This window comes from Acomys russatus, chromosome 16 (genome assembly GCF_903995435.1).
Source record: "Acomys russatus chromosome 16, mAcoRus1.1, whole genome shotgun sequence".
NCBI classification, from domain to species: Eukaryota; Metazoa; Chordata; class Mammalia; order Rodentia; family Muridae; genus Acomys; species Acomys russatus.
The window spans coordinates 23547005-23564182 of NC_067152.1; the positions used below are offsets into that span (position 1 = coordinate 23547005).

Here is a 17178-nt window from a genome sequence, read left to right on the forward strand (position 1 = left end):
CTTTAAAAAAAGGAAAGAAAAAAATCTGTTTCAGAGAAAAAAAAATATAGCAAATATACGTAGTGACACTAAAGATGCTACTGCAAGCTGGGCGTGGTGGCCCATGTCTTTAATCCTAGGCAGAGGCAGGCGGATCTCTGTGAGTTCAAAGCCAGCCTGGTCTACAGAACAAGTGAGGACAGCCAGGGCTACAGAGAAACCCTATCCCGGAAAATCAAGATAGTATTGTAGGTGCTGGAGAGGTGCACAGGGGTCAAGAGCACTGGCCCCTCTTCAATATCCACATCGGATCTGATGCCCTCTTCTGGCCTCCAAGACTATATAAAAGGCACACAGTGGTGTATAGATATATAGAGGCAAAACACACACACACACACACACCTTTAAAAAAAGATATAAAGCTCTGAAAGCAAACTTATCCTTGAGTTACATTGAGACTGCTGTGCAGAGATAAACATGTCCATTCCTAAAAGCAATTATATTCCTGCACACAATATTTCTAGTGCTCAGAGTTCATTTCAGGAACACCCAGAACCCTGCCAGATCCTTAACAGTATTTCTTATACACTATACTACAAAATACCATGAAAAGGAAACAACGGATAAGAGCTACAGTGCTCATAAAAGAACTTCTGGCATGCCTTTACTCCCAACACTCGGAAGGCAGAGGTGTACCTGAGTTAAACCAGCCTGGTCTACAGAATAGAGTAGAGTGCCAGACAGCCAAGGCTACGCAGGGAAATCCTGCCTTGGAAAAACTTGAAAAGGGAAGACACCTGCATGTACCCATCCACTAGAACTTCATGACACTTTTTTAAACATATGCTGGTACACACCTTAATCTCTGTGAGTCTCAGGCCAGTCTGGTCTACAGAGCATATCTCAGGATAGCCCAGATACACAGTAACAAAAAACTATATGACTGTATGTGTTTTTGTTCATGTGAGAGCATGTCTGTGACGGCCAGAACCATCAGGTCTTCCTGGACCTATAGTTGTAGGCAGCTGAAAGCCTTCCAGGGCCTGGCAGTGCCCTGTGCGTTCTCATGGGTGAGGGGCAGGAATATAATTGCTTTTAGGGAGGGACATGTTCATCTCTGCACAGCAGTCTCAGGGTGTAGGTTTGCTTTGACAGCTGCTTGTGGTACTTGCAAGTGAAGCCGGGTCCTTCCAAGAGCAGTACTGACTGTGCACTCCTCAGGGACCATAGTTACCCCTTGTAATGAAAAACAGTACCTGATTTGGATTAGGTTCAGGAGTTGTTTTGACAGAGGATTTCATGTAGCTTCAATCTCTGATCCTCCTGCCTCACCTTCTGAGTGTTGGACCAGACACATCTACACACGTGGTTTTATGTGGAGAAGACAAGCATTCTACCAACTGAGCTAAAATTCCTAGTCCCTAGAGGGTATTTTTCATCAGTTAAGTCCTTTATTAAGATGTGAATGAAAGCCGGGCGCGGTGGCGCACGCCTTTAATCCCAGCACTCAGGAGGCAGAGGCAGGTGGATTGCTGTGAGTTCGAGGCCGGCCTGGTCTACAAAGCGAGTCCAGGACAGCCAGGGCTACATAGAGAGACCCTGTCTTGGGGGAAAAAAAAAAAAGACGTAAATGACTTGCATTCAACTCAGCTTTTAAAAATACATATATTCGGGTGCTGGAGAGATGGCTCAGAGGTTAAGAGTACTGGCTGTTCCTCCAAAGGTCCTGAGTTCAATTCCCATCAACCACATGGTGGCTCCAACCATCTATTTGTTTTGACAGGCAGGCATACATGCAGGCAGAACATTGTATACATAGTAAATAAATAAACAAATCTTTAAAAAAATATATATCCAATTCTTTAAAGATATTACAGAGACTAGGACTGATATTCAAGTGCCCTATAGGGAGTATATAAATTCTACATTTCCCTTTTCTTCTTTGAGTCTCAAATGGCAGGACCTTGTGTGTCCGGCAAGCTCCCTACTACTGTGAGATGTACCACTGCCTATAAACTGTCTTTACTGCAATTTGTAGAAAACACAAGTCCCAATAGTGTACTATAGCATTCGAAAATCAGAGCAGCGTGAGATTTGCTCATAACCAAGACGTCTAAGATACTCAGGCACAGTTTTTCTCACAAACAACTCAGTGCCTCAGCTCAGCTACTCCTGAGTCATCTGCAACAGAGTATCAGACAGGTGCCCATGTCCTTGGCTGGAAGCACGAGTCAAGAGGCTCACCTGTTTAGTTAGTGTCTGTGTGAGAATGGGCACCAGGTACTGCAGTGCTCCCTTGGCGTAAAACTTGCTGGTGTGCTCTGGGGGCCGGCCTTGTTCTGCTGCCTACGGAGAGACACAAAGCAAACGAGCAGTTACGGATGCTACAACACACAGCGAGAACTCCAACAGGTGTAGAAGGCTGATAGTAATGTTTGTGGTGATATGTGGAGATGCTGCTTACACTTTTATGAACTTCAGTGAGATTTACGTAGCATATATGCAGAACCATGTATCATATGCATATATATTAAAGGACCAAGTCAGCCTGTAGAATTACAGCCTTGGACTGGGGATGACTCTCAGCTGCTGGAGTGCTTATCTAGCATGTGCAAAGCCCTTGCTTTAATCCCTAACCCTGCATAAACAGGCACAGCGGTGACACCCCTATAATCCCAGCACTGGGGAGACTGGGAAAGAGGATCAGGGAACTCAGCATCATACTGTGATACATGAAAACAAACAAACAAAACCCTCAAGGGCTAAAGAGGAACTCAGTTTGGTAAAATGCTTGACTTAGGGTTGGAGAGTTCTACCTTGAGAACCCACGGGGGGAAAACAAAACAACCAAACAAACAAACAAACAAAAAACCAGCCAGGTGATGGTGGTGCACACCATCCCAGCAGTCGGGAGGCAGGTAGATCTATCTCTGTGAGTTTGAGGCCAGGCTGGTCTGCAAAGAGAGACCAGGACAGCCAAGGCTACACAGAGAAACCCTGTCTTTAAAAAAAAAAAAAAAACCAAACCAACCAACCAACCAACCAAACAAACAAACAAAAAAAAACCCACCCTAAATACAAAAAACTGTGTGTGTAGCTAGACATAGTGGTGCTTGCCTTTAATTATACCACTTCGGAGGCAGAGGAATCTATGACTCCCAGGAAAGCTAGAGCTACCCTACTTCAAAAACAAAACAAAGCAAACACACATATAACAACTAGGTGTACAGGAGAGGAAAGATGTTTTCTTCAAGGCTGCCAGATACAAATAGTCAATACACTAAGAATGTAACATTTATATAATTCCTGATTTTTTCATGGTTCTTCTTGCTGTAAGTAGTTTATTGTACATATGTGTAATAATATACATGTGTATGGAAAACAAAAACAAAAAAAAATAACCAACTAGGTGTGGTTTGCAAGTTTATAATATTAGCACCACAGTGGAGAGGCCAGTGGACTCTTGGGCTCACTGCTATCAGCAAGCCCCAAGTCCTATAAGGTAACTTTTCTCAAAAAAAAACCCAAGTAGCGCTGGCCCTGGTGGCATATCCCTTTAATACCAGCACTTGGGGGGACTGAGGCAGGTGGATCGCTGTGAGTTCAAGGCCAGCCTGGTCTACAAAGCGAGTCCAAGATAGCCAAGCCTACAAAAAGAAAAACCCTGTCTCAAAAAAGCAAAAAACAAACAAACAAAAACTACAAGGTGGATAGCCCCTGAGGTTATTCTCTCGTCTCATTCCAGTATTCTTTGGCTCAAGAGCTGCACACAAGTTACATAAAGGTGGCATGGGCTGGGGGCTGTACTGGCTGGCACACACTGGCAGTGCTGGACGCAGAGCTTCAGTGTTGAGCTTCGACCTCAAAGATACCATTTCCCATATCTGACTCCTCCAGAGCTAGTAAGTCGTTAACTACGCATCTTGGGCTTGCACTAAGATTTCCCTCCTCGGCTGCTACCTCACTAAGCTGACAACTGCTGCCCCCTTGCGTTTACAGCAGAATCATCCATGTGAGTACCTGCAGGTGGCAAACCAGGAGTGGTCCAGAACAGAACTCTCCAGAAGATCAACACCAACAAAGGAAGACTGTAAAGTCCGCAGAACAGCAGCTCTTAGACCCGCTCACCCCAGGCTCACCTCTGAAGCCTCAATGGCCAAATCCATTTCTTCATCACAGACGTTGGACCAAAATTCGATCCCTTGGAGAGCCACCTCGTCAATATCGCTCTTCATTGCTTCAATTGTGATCTTAAAGGGGAGGGGAGACCCATGCGCGCCAGTAAGTACAAAGTCAAGCCACACATCTCTTTAACCAGACATTCAAGATTAAAAATATTTAATTTTATGGTAATTTTAGTCAGCACACGTTTTCTTGGCTCATAAGCTTAACTCTACCATTCACAGTAGGATCACAACTATACTCCCAGCCCTCAACAGGACTGTTGAGTCTGAGACCATCCTAGCCTACACAGTGCAGTCCAGTCCAACTGGAATTACTGTGTAAAACAATGTCTCACAAAATTAAACAAACGTAACACCTATACTCAAGAACTTCTCTTGACTTTATACAATTAAGTTGTAAGCCGGGCGTAGTGGCACACATCTGTAATCCCAGCACTCAGGGAGGCAGAGGCAGAAGCAGAAGCAGGTGGATTGCTGTGAGTTTGTGGCCAGCCTGGTCTACAAAGAGTCCAGGATAGCCAAGGCTACACAGAGAAAGCCTGCCTCAAAAAAAAACAAAAACAAAAACAAAAAAACAAAAAAACAAAATAATAGCACTATCTGCTCTTCAGTGGTCCTGAGTTCAATTCCCGGCAACCGCATGGTGGCTCACAACTGTCTATACTGGGATCTGATGCCCTCTTCTGTCATGCAGGTGCACAGGCAGATACATACAAGCACTCATATACATAAAAAACAAAACTTTTAAGTTTTAAAAAAACACACAGAATTACAAAGTAACAATTAAAAATAATGAACCCTCCAACTAGCTACAAATTCAAATTACACAAAACACTTACTGCAAAAAGGGCAGGACCCATGTATGTCTCCATGTACTGGTAATACAGTGACATTATCTTCACCAGATTCTGTAGAGCAGCCACTCGGACCTTTTAAGAACAGACAAAGAGCCACTAAGTAAACAGTTGGCAAAGATAGACTTACTGACTGAAGATACTTGAGTAATGCTATCATCTGCCTGGAATCAATCTATCCCTCCATTTTCACTCTCTCAGAATCTTTTCAGTCTGTCCCCACTATGCCCCAGTACCAGAAAGCCCACAGGAGGATCAAACCCACTAGAGCTGCCTGGACTGAGATGTTCCTTTCACCAACTGCCATCTCAGTGTTTACAATGAAGAGAACCACTGCAGCAGCTCAAGGCACTAAGTCATTAGCAAAGGAGGTCAGAACAGTCTCAGCCTTTAGGGGGGTAGTAGTCTCCATGACATATGTTGTAGAAACTTTCATTAGTAAGATCAGTCAAACCTTGTTTAATTCAGTGAGTCCCTAAATTTCAAACTGGGAGACAGCATTTCCTAGGAAGATAGGGAAAGATAATTTTCATACATCAACAAACTTACCCTTGTATCTGGACACTGTGTGGCTTCACAGACCACTTGCATGATAAAGTGCCGTTCTGACTGCAGAAAGGTAAAGAGCATTAGGAATGCATTAAATGCAAGTAGTAAAGTTTCAAGACTCTAAAAAGAAAACCTGTCACCCTGTCATGATCCTGTAACCCTTACAATCTAGCATCCTTTTCCCGAAGCAGCAAGGGTCATCAGCAGTTTGTCTGTCGGACCTTCACTATAGCCCTTCCCTCTAAGGAGATCTTTTATTTCCCAAGGTGACCTTCCCAAACAAGGTATCAGGAGGAGACAGAAGGCACAGGTCACCCAGTTTAAGCTACAGCTAGTGAACCGGGCGTGGTGGGTCCCACATTTAATCCCAGCACTCGTGAGGCAGAAGCAGGTGGATCACTGTGAGGCCAGGTTGGTCTACAAAGTGAGTCTAGGACAGCCAAGGCTATACATAGAAACCCTGTCTCAAAAAACCAAAAGAGAGAAAAACAAAAAACCAAAACCCTCCATGTAGGAAAACTACTGTCCTTATATGTACAGGCAGGGCATGGTGGTGGTACATCCATGGAAGGCAGAGGCAGGAGGCTGGGGAATCTCTTTTGAATTTGAAGCTCGCATGTTCTATAGTGAACATAGGGCTACACAGTGAGACCCTGTCCCTTAAAATAAAAAATTTAAGACTATTTGGCACATGAGACTTCAGAGATAAAATTTGTTTTCTGTGAACTGACAAATTCACATCAAACAATGCAAAGGGAGAACACACTAGTGAACCTCACTGTTAGCCTTACTAAATTATCTGTGATCTAAAAGGAAAATTCCATTTCTGAACCAATTAAAATTTACTCTGAAGCAGGGCATGGTAGCACACTCCTTTCATCGCAGCACTAAGGAGACAGGTGGCTCTGAGCTGCAGGCCAACTAGGCCTACACAGTGAGACCCCATCTCAAACAAAACAACACATAACAAACACAAGGGGGCAAAGCAAGGTGGTACAAGCCTTTAATCCCAGTACTTCGGGATACAGAGGCAGGACTCTTTCGGGTTTGCTGTGGTACCCTAGATCTCACTAACCAGAGGCCAAGAAATGACAAAACTGAGCCAAAGTGTCAACCAACATAAATCCAAAAATTCTTTCAGACCGTATGGTTCAGTAATTCACCTAAGCACAGGCTAAAGAGAACTGCAATCAGCTTTCAGGGATACCCACACAATCATGTTCACAACAGCAGTGCTCATTCACAGCATCCAACAGCTGGAAGCAGCCCAAAATGGATGGTTTGACACTCAACATGCAGTACATACATAAAGGATTACTATCAATATCGAGCTTCAAAAAGAAAATACTCATGCATGGATGAGTCTTAAAGACACTATGCTAAAACCTTGTCTCAAAACAACAAAAATACTATGCTAAGTAAAAAAACAAAACAAAAAACAAATAACCATTCCTCAACAACCTAATTACAAAAAGTCAGGTATAGGGAGCCGGGCTTGATGGCGCATGCCTTTAATCCCAGCACTCAGGAGGCAGAGATAGGGGGATCACTGTGAGTTCAAGGCCAGCCTGGTCTACAAAGTGAGGAATCTAGCACAGGCTACACAGAGAAAGCCTCTCTCAACAACAACAACAACAAAGCAAGAATATGAGCCGGGCGTGGTGGCGCACGCCTTTAATCCCAGCACTCGGGAGGCAGAGGCAGGCGGATTGCTGTGAGTTCGAGGCCAGCCTGGTCTACAAAGCGAGTCCAGGACAGCCAAGGCTAACACAGAGAGACCCTGTCTCGGGGGAAAAAAAAGAAAAAGAAAAAAACAAAGCAAGAATAAGCTGGTAAGATGGCTCAGTAACCAGGTATGGTGGTGCATGCCTTTAGTTCCAGCACGAGAGGCAGGCGGATCACTGTGAGTTCAAGGCCAGCCTGGTCTACAAAGCAAGTCCAGGACATCCAAGGTTACACAGAGAAACCCTGTCTCGAAAAAAAGAAAATAATAATAATAATAGTAATAATAGTAATAAGGCTCAGTGAGTAATGGCAAGCCTGGTGACTAGAGTTCAACCCTGAAACCCGTGTAAAGTTGAAAAGGGGAAACAAGTTCTAAAGCTGCCCGTCCTCTGACTGCTATTCTGTGTGTACCACTCCTCACATACCATGCACATATAAAATAAATGGTAATAACCCAAAATTTTAAAAAGGTAAGTGAAGCCTGATTCCATTTTTGAGTTTATGAGTTACTTGGAATAATCAAATTCACAGGAAGAGAAAAGTAGAGATGATGTCAGTTTTGCCAGATGAGACACTGTGACAAATGTCTCCAAAGCAGACGGACTGACCTTACACTGACAATCAGTCACCATGGCAAACCTGCAACTTCATCAAGTTCATGGAGGTACCTAACAAGAAACCTCACCTACCCTGGAGAGGAAAGCTTTCTAATATTAAAAATAAAGCCAATGCTTTAAGGCTTTCATTCCTCATCCTCTAACCAGGCTAGCATGCCCCAGAGAAACGTACCTCTTTGTCAAAGTTTGCCTTGGTGAACTCCAGCGAGTTCAGGAGTGCGTTGGTCGCGGCCAGCTTCACATTGTTACTAGGCTCTTCCTTCCTCATGCCCTGTATTATAGCCGTTAGGATCTCATTGGATTTATCCTGTAGCTGCTCCGGGTCCTAGAACAAGTAGAGAAATATAATGGCCATAGCAACATGTGCTGACTGATCAGTAGCCTTTTCAGTTATAAAGTCTACTTAAAGGAGCCCATGACCCTTTTCTCACACATTTCCATTTGGGATAATTCTGCAAAGCAGCCATAAAATAGCTCCAGACTAGCCGGGCGTGGTGGCGCACGCCTTTAATCCCAGCACTCAGGAGGCAGAGGCAGACGGATTGCTGTGAGTTCGAGGCCAGCCTGGTCTACAACGTGAGTCCAGGACAGCCAAGGCTACACAGAGAAACCCTGTCTCAGGAAAAAAAAAAAAAAAACCAAAAAACAAAAAAGAAAAAAGCTCCAGACTAGCACAATGCCGATACAACAAATCAGACTCTTCTTTCTATGCACACAGAGAGGCAGTAGTCTGTCTACTGGTTTTCCCCACCTGTGCCAAACAAGGTAAAGCTTTACCACAGCCAGGGACCTGGGTACAGCAACTAAGGCCATTTAAGCTCAGGTCAAATGTTACGGGCCATGTAGTAAGTCAATGCTGAACAGACACCAAGAAGAGTACACCTCAGCAGCAGCAGTTCAAGGGGCTTCATCTAAGACTTCTACAGTTCCAGTGGCTAACCAACTACAGTAAAGAAAAAGACACCAGAACATTCACAGTACCTGAAGAACCCAGTCAGCTCTTAAGAGGACTCTATCTTAGCTGAACTCCAACTCAGCCCCATTTTGAGTTTGTAAACCTCAAGTTCCTTCAGAGCATCGTTACTTTGAGAATATAGGTCCAAAGTAAATATTCCTTTTTTAAAAAAATATTTATTTATTTATGTATATGTGTGCTCTATCTGCATGTACACCTGCATGCCAGACAGAAGAAGGCATCAAGGCCAGGTGTGGTGGCACATACCTTTAATCCCAGCACTCGGGAAGCAGATAGATGGATCTCTGTGACTTCAAGGCCACCCTGGTCAACAAAGTGAGTCCAGGACAGCCAAAGCTACACAGAGAAACCCTGTCTCAAAAAGCCAAAAACCAAAACTAAACAGACAGAAAAGGGCATCAGATCCCAATATAGATGGTTGTGGGCATTGAACTCAGGACCTCTGGAACAGCAGCTTGTAACCACTGACCCACCTCTCCAACCTTTTGAGTATTCTCATCTTAAAAGTACGATAGCAATTTGGTGTTTCCATCTTCTGAGGAAGAATCCCACCCAAATGACAGCTAAAAGAATCAAAGTATATAAATTAGAAATAATAGGCAACTACTTACTATGTCTTGGCAAATGTAACCAATAGCTTCCAATGTGGACTCTTTCATGTGCTCTGTGCTGTTGGGGTTCGTGACATTGGCAACCAGCTGAGGAATGAGTTCTGGCCACTGGTTTACTGGGATCTCAGCACAAGCAATACCAGCCACACACTGTGAGGCTGAGCTAGGCCGGTATGTCTCTGTGCCCAAAGTCTGCAAAACCTGAGGGGGGAGAGGAGCAGGAAAGGAGAAGGGACACAACAGGCAGAACAACAAGCTGTTAACGTTCTTTGAGAATACTGTACCCACCACCCCTGCTTCATCATGTCTCATTTTTGTTACATTATCCCACAAAAAAGACCACTGTAGTAGCATCAATACCAGTCTCCAGAGGCTTTAAGCAAAACCCTCCCTCCCTAGAGCCGAATGGACTTTCCCCAACTCATCTCCGCTCAAAAACACGTCAGAGATTCAAAGTGAGAAGCAGCACTGAAAGGCAAGGCAGGAGCTGAGAACAAGAACACTTTCTAAAAAGAGCAGGCCCACCTCGACATGTAGACAGGAAGGTGGGCTGTGGAATGAGGGGCTGGGAAGCACCAGGTGAGTATAATTCCCGGTACATTTAATCTACTCTGACTCAAGGAAGTGATTTTTCTCACCAATGACACAAACAATCCTCCTTTCCATTCACTGATAATCCAGTTCTGATTTATTTATTTATTTGGTTTTTCAAGACAGGGTTTCTGTGTAGCCTCAGCTGTCCTGGACTCATTTTGTAGACCAGGCTGGCCTCGAACTCACAGCGATTCCAGTACTAATTTATATATATATATATATACAAAAAAAAAAAACTTGGGGTTAAGAGACACCATCACTTAAATCTTACCAGAAATCTAAAAGCAAGCCATTATATAAGTTGCACTCACTCTGACAGGATTAATTCTGTATGCCTAGGAACCAAAATACTGTTCTTAGACATCACAGCAGTAGTCACTGATGCCAGATGGGAATCCGCCACTAAGCACGTCTCACTGGAAATAGTAGCCACACAGCACTTATACTGGGTAATGGCATGGACTCAGATAAAGGACAAAGCCAGAATTTACCCAGGGTTAACCATTACCATGATCAGCTAATTCAGACCATGAACTCACTAAGAACCATCAGCACACTCAAAGGCAAACAGTTCTTGGCATGAACACAGGACAAAGAAAAGCTGCCAGACATTCGGGACAGCTCTGCTGACTAGGTCAGGTCACTTAGTGACCTGCGGTGTAGCTATTAGCTACACTGTAGATCACTTTAACCCAATAACAAATAATTCTGATCTTAAATGAAAATTTTGCTCTCTAGGAACAGTACGGCTAAAAGGGCTGTCAATAAAAATTGCACATCAAATACATAAAGTGGTAGACACCCTGGCCTGTGCCTACTATCATAGCACTCAGAAAGCTGAGGCAGGAAAAATAACTTGAGTCCAAGGCCAGTCTGGGCTACACAGTGAGATCTTTTCTCAAAACCACAGAGGAAAAATGAGGTAAACTCTCTAAAACCTCAGGAGCAAAATGGGAGTCACCCAATCTGACTCAGGTCCCAGCCCAGGGTGCAGATACCCAGGCCAGCAGCAGGGAGCAAAAGGTAAGAGGATTACCCCATGTATGGTTAATAGTCAGCCTGGGAACACAGGTTTGGTGACCACTAGCCCCAAATTATTTAAAAAAAAAAAAACTAGGCGTGAAGGCAGAGGCAGAGGAATGGCTTTGAGTTCAAGGCCAGCCTGGTCTACAAAATGAGTCTAGGACAGCCAAGGCTACACAGAGAAACCCTGTCTTGAAAACCCAAAATAAATAAATTAATTAAATTTTTAACAAAGAGAGTTTTAGTGATAAAATATATTTAATTCATGCACAACAGCTAAGAAGAGGAAGGGATTAAAACGTAATTATATGTGGCTGGAACGATGGCTCAGCCATTAAAACGCACACATCATTTACAGAGAACTCAAGCTTGGCTCCTACATGGAGCAGCTCATAACTACCTATAACCCCAGCTCCAGGGGGAATCTAACACCTTCGTCCTCCAGAGGTACTTGCACTGAAGTGCACACACCCACACACATATGTATTAACTAAAAATAACTCAATAGCTAGACACAGTGGTGCACGCCTTTAATTCCAGCACTAGAGAAGCACAAGCAGGTGGATCTCTATGCATCTGAGGCCAGCCTGGTCTACACTGTGAGTCTGAGGCCAGCCTGGTCTACACTGTGAGTCTGAGGCCAGCCTGGTCTACACTGTGAGTCTGAGGCCAGCCTGGTCTTCACTGTGAGTCTGAGGCCAGCTAGAGCTACATAGTGAGACCCTATCTAAATACAATACTTTAGAAAAATGTCATTTCATCGGAGCACAATGGCACACATGTATAATCCCAGCACTCAAGAAGGCAGAGACAGGCAGATCTGACTGAAACTCTGACTAAGAAAAAAATAAATAAAACCTGCCTATGTTTGAGTCTTAGGTTTTCAACAACAACAAAACCTCACAAAAATGCCAAAGTAAAAAAGCAAAGAGCACTGTATTGTCCTTAAAAACTCATCATCTCTCTCACAATGCTGAGATCTCAAGGAAGTTTTTCATAATTAGGTTAAGTACATAAAAGAACTGTTAATAGGAGCAGGTGTACCGGCACACACCTTAGATCCTGGCACACAGGAGGCAGAGGCAAGTAGATTGTGATTCTGGGGCCAGCCCAGTCTACATAGTGAGACACGGACCCCCCCCCCCAAAAAAAAAAGCAAAACAACAACATCATTAATGTTGTACTCAAAATCACTTAGTTATCCCTCTGACTTTACAGAGTATCATGTGAAAACCAAAGAACAAGAACTGGCCACCACTGAAGCCCTTTGACTGTGCTGGAGAGACAGCTCAGCAGGCAGTAACACTTCCAGCTCACCCAAATGGCCTGAGAGTTCAATTCCCAGCACCCTTTGTGTGATGGCTCACAATGGCACACAACCCCAACTTCAGGGGACCCAACATCATCACCTGGCTTCCAAAGGTACCCAAACATGTATAAATAAGATATCTCTGAAAATCCAGGCATGTGGCAAACACCAGACTCCAGGATTCAAGGCAAATGTAGAAAGGCTCAATTCAAGGCTGGGCTGAGCTACACACACAAATATCAGAGTGCAGTGTGGTGGCAAATGCCTATGATCCCCCCAGTCCTTGACAAGTGAAGACAGGACAACCTGGAATTTGATGCCTGCCTGGGCTACATGAGACTATGTGGAAAACAAACTGCCCTGCTTCAGTCTAGAGACCCCAAATACACTTTCTCTTCCATGGTGCTAAGAACCACCTGATGCTTTGTGGATGCTAGAAGTCTCCATCACTAAGATAAACTCGCACACTAGAAGACACAGTTTCAGTGAACTTTCTTAGGTGGCTATGATACATAGCATCAAAGCCTCTATTTCTCCAATCCTATCGAGGGACCCGACTAAAGTTTCCCAAACTGCTGCAGGTCACCTTAGCCAGCTGAACCCAACCATCACCAAACACCCACAGCCACACTGAGAATTTAATCAAAGTAAATCTTTACCTTCAGGTAAAGTTTAGGTCACAGAAACATCACTGTCAAGCTCTACACCATGTAATGACAGAGACCTGGGTCATAGTCCTTAGGCCACATGACACCAAGATGACAGTCACTTACATAGTTCTTGACTTCCCGCCGAGCATTAGCATCAATGGCTAGCCACCTCTGCTGGTGCTGTGCCTTGATATCTGGATCTTTCGACGTCAAAGAGTTCTTGATCTGTAGACCAGCTGCAACTCTGGCAACCTGACTGTTTCCTGGATTTGCCAGCACTCTGGACAGTTCCACAAGGAAAGTCGGCTGTGGAAAAGACAGATCTGTGAATGAGTAGCTCATCAGTTCCCACCTGCTTGTAAACTCCTGAGACACGCACACAAGACCCCGGGGAATAGGTACTTTAAGGATGCCTGGCTAGACTCAACACTCAAGGTTTCCTTGGCTTCAAAAATTTAAGGCCAGACTAAGCAATGTAGTAAGAACCCACTTCAAAGCAAGTCCTATAAAAAATATTATTTATTGTATGAAGAGACTGTATCTTCCTACTAAGATCATGCTGTCTGATTAGCTCCCCAGAATTAAAGCCCATTTTGACAACCTGGAAGTGGGTTATCCCAGGTACGTTTCCCCAAGCACCTACAGGAATGCCCAGTACTACAAATTTGCTGAATAAAAAGACTTTGTATACTTAAAAAAAAAAAAAAAAAAAAGCTAGCCTAAAAACAAGTCAAGGCAGCCTTCTGATCTCATAGAAGTGATGTTTTCTAACAGATAGATGTGTAACTATAAAACAGAATAAAAGGACCAAATGCTCTGCATTTTTAGTTCTGAATGTTCAGCAAAAGGGATTTATACGTAAAACTGGTAACTAGTATTCAGAAATGGAAAAAAATAAAATAAAAAATGACACATCTCAAGATGTACCTGAGGCCCTATTGTGTGTTGGACCTACTATCAACTAAACAATGCATCTTCCTAACATTTTGCGATCCAGTCCCAGAAGCTAGTGGTTTAGGACTCCTAACACATTCATTCCTCTACCAAAGCACTCTCTCTGGGAGTAAGGGGGAAGGAATCCCAAACAGGGAAGTTTAAAAGCCAAGAGTAGACGCTTTCTCTTACAGCTCTCAAACCTTACAAACACCCAAGTTCTCTTATGTGCCACTGAAGAGTTTTAGGAGCAAGATAAACAGCTCCTTGCAAATTAGCAAAAGCATAAATAATACACCATGAACGGAATTATCAGTCTATGGAAATGATTGAAATGCCGCGGTCAGTTAGAGACAAAAGGTTGCTTACCTCTGCACCAAAAAGTGGTTTGTACAAACCAGGTTTGTCCCTTTATGGATGTTACTATTCTGTCAAGCTATCAAGAAAGACTACACTTGATTACAGTGTTTTGTTTTGACTTAATACCTTTAAGAGACTTTCAGTACCATCCACCCTGCCCTCCACTCCTCATCCTCCTAAAAGGCAAGGAGAAACATTCTAGCACCAGGCTATTTCAGTCATCCCTCATTTTCCTATACAAAGGTCACTCTTTTTTTTTTTTTTTTTTTTTTGGTAAACGTACTTCTTAAATCCGAAAATATGAAAAAAAGGGGTTATTCCTCTGTGATTTCATCAGGAACAGGCTCAATCTCAAGAATGAGTTAGGTTCAGCCTCAGATCCTTAAGGATGAGGTCTCTGATAATCCAAAGTCCAAACATAACATACGTGCACACTTTAGCCCAGGAAAGGGATAATAGGGGCACGAAAAGGAAAAAATAGTGGCAATGGTTCATAGGTGGTCGGTCGGGTGCCAGGCGTGGCCATGAGGACAGACCAAGGGAGCTAGGAAATGGTAAGGTAGTTGCAGGCGGCCACAAGAGTCGTGGGACAGGAAGGAGAAGACGGCCCCAGCCAGTACAAGGCAGGCGGCCCGGCGCAGAGATTCCACATGGCCCCTAGGCCCGGCTCCCCAACCCCCACCCTTGCTGAACACGCAGCGCCATGCAACCTAACTTCCCTTCCCTCCCTCTTTCTCCCTCCCGCTGCACCGCCGCCCTCAGGCCGCACGGCGATTGGCCAGCGATCACCCCGGCGCGCCTCGCCATTGGGCAGAAGCAGGGCCCGGGGCGGGACACACCCACCGGCTTCCCGATGGCGGGGTTAGGTTGGACCGGGGGGGGGGGGGGGGGGGGGGAACGAGATGGGGCGGGGGGGGTTCCTGAGGCCTGGGCCTCCAGGAGGGCGGGAAGGGCCGCACGCAGAGATGGGGACGCGGCGGGATGGGGCGCGGCGGGCAGCACGCACCAGGTTCTCCACGGCCGCACGCTCAAGGAACTTCTGCGCCGCTTCCAGCTCCAGCCGATCTGCCGGGAGGAACGAGGGGGGGGGGAGAAGGCAGCGGGGTCAGAGGGGCCACCCCCCTCCCCCACCCCAGTCACCTCAGCCCGACCCCCCGGCCCTGAGTCCTACCCGGAGATACGGTCTTCTCGAGGATGGTGATCAGCTCCATGGCGGAGGTGAAGGCGGCTCCTCCCAAGACGACGGCCCGGGCCTCTCGGGCGGCGGCTCCGACTGGGGATGGGGGTTGGGGGTCGGGTGGGAAGGGAGGGTGGGGTGGGGGGTGGGGGTCACCACAAGCCCATTCACCGGCTGCCTCTGGACAGGCGCTCCGGCTCCCCTTCCTCCCCTCTCTATCCTTCCGCCTTCCTAATATGCTAGGCGGCGGCAGCTGCTCCTACTGGCGGCGGGGGAGGGACCCCGGGGGCAGCTCAGAGCGCGGCTGGTGCTCGGGCGGCGGAGGGAGAAAGAAGGAAGGGCGGCAGTAAGTGAGAGGCGGATCGCCAGGGATGGAGACTGATTGAGGGAGGGGGGAGCGGAGGGATATTCCTGCCGGACCTCTCCGCGGCGGCACCGCGCTGCACTGGGATTGGCTACTGCCGCGGCCACGCGGAGCTTCCTATTGGCTGGAAGGTTAGCGTTGAGGGGCCGCCGCGAGCCTATTCGTCCGCGGGCTTCAAGGCCCGGTTAGCTGGGCAGGCGGCTGGATGGGGAGTGCTTATTGGCTGGGGGGGCGGGACGTCGGGGGGGGGGCTGGTGAGAGCCGGCCGCTGATTGGGCTGGCCTGGTAAAGGCCTTCGGGCTCCGACGGACTGTGCTCGGGGAGGAGGGTGGGCGGAAGGTAAGTCTCCGAGCGCGCCCGATTGGTTGGGAGACTGGACGTTGATAGGACGCGGCGCCGGGAGAACTGGGGAGAAGGAGTTCGGGGTCGCCGCGAGTAAAGGCGGGAGGTGCCAGGGCGCTTAAGAGTCTAGCGCGGAGCACGCCGGGATGCCTCCGGCGTGGGCGGAGCCGCGCACGAGCGGCTCGGACTGGGCTCCGCGGAGAGCGGTCACTTGCCGGAGTGTGTGCACTGTGGGTTTCGCGGGCCTCGGAGGGGGCGGGGAGGAGGGGGGGGGGAAACCGTTAAAAGTCCTGCGCCGCGCCCACAGGAAGCTGCAGAAATGGCGAGAGGTCGGCTGGCTGCCGAGGGCAGGACCGTGAGGACCACGTGTTTCACCTTCCAACTTTGCGGATTTGAAAACTGTGGAGCCCAGAGTGAGCATGAAGCGTGTCCGAGGTCACACAGCCTATTAAAGAGTGGATCGAAGCTGGCCTTCAGGCGCGCCTCATTGCCGTCCGAGCCTCTATCAGGGACCCGTGCTCTTAAAAAGTTTCGCGGACTGCTCAACACTTGTTACAATAAACCTTTGGGTGCTCAAACTTACTCCGTAGAGATGTGTATAAGAATATGGTGACCGTGTGGATTGCCTAGGCGTGGCGACACACCTGCCATATCAATATCCCGAAGCCTGAGTTACAGTCCGAGATCCTGTTACAAAAATAAAATAAAATACGGTAGATGTAGTTGCTTGACATTCCCTTCCCCTCCCCAATTGGATACCTGGGCTGCAAGTCAGGATTTAAAAGCAGATGGGTCCAGGATTGCAAGTAGGTAAAGAAACTGCCCTACACTAGCCACACTGAAAACCCAAGAGGATTTACTGTTCTCTGGAAGGACAGGTTGACCGGCTACTTACGATTTCGTGTTTTTTTGTATTTTTCAATTTGTTTTT

The 17178-nt window shown here is 46.4% G+C and overlaps 1 protein-coding gene across 1 annotated transcript in view; it reads right to left on the reverse strand.

Annotated features, from left to right (window-relative positions):
• Kpnb1 (karyopherin subunit beta 1) overlaps positions 1 to 15927 on the reverse strand; it is a 30103-nt gene extending 14176 nt beyond the window's left edge. Inside the window, exons 1-9 of the mRNA XM_051158444.1 lie at positions 15536 to 15927; positions 15371 to 15429; positions 13195 to 13377; positions 9496 to 9696; positions 8081 to 8233; positions 5567 to 5626; positions 5003 to 5092; positions 4119 to 4229; positions 2224 to 2325 (exon numbers count right to left, since the gene is read on the reverse strand). Coding sequence (XP_051014401.1) covers positions 2224 to 2325; positions 4119 to 4229; positions 5003 to 5092; positions 5567 to 5626; positions 8081 to 8233; positions 9496 to 9696; positions 13195 to 13377; positions 15371 to 15429; positions 15536 to 15575 — 999 coding nt within the window. The 5' untranslated portion in view covers positions 15576 to 15927. The remainder of the gene's footprint in view (positions 1 to 2223; positions 2326 to 4118; positions 4230 to 5002; positions 5093 to 5566; positions 5627 to 8080; positions 8234 to 9495; positions 9697 to 13194; positions 13378 to 15370; positions 15430 to 15535) is intronic.
• Between the last annotated feature and the right edge of the window lie 1251 nt (positions 15928 to 17178).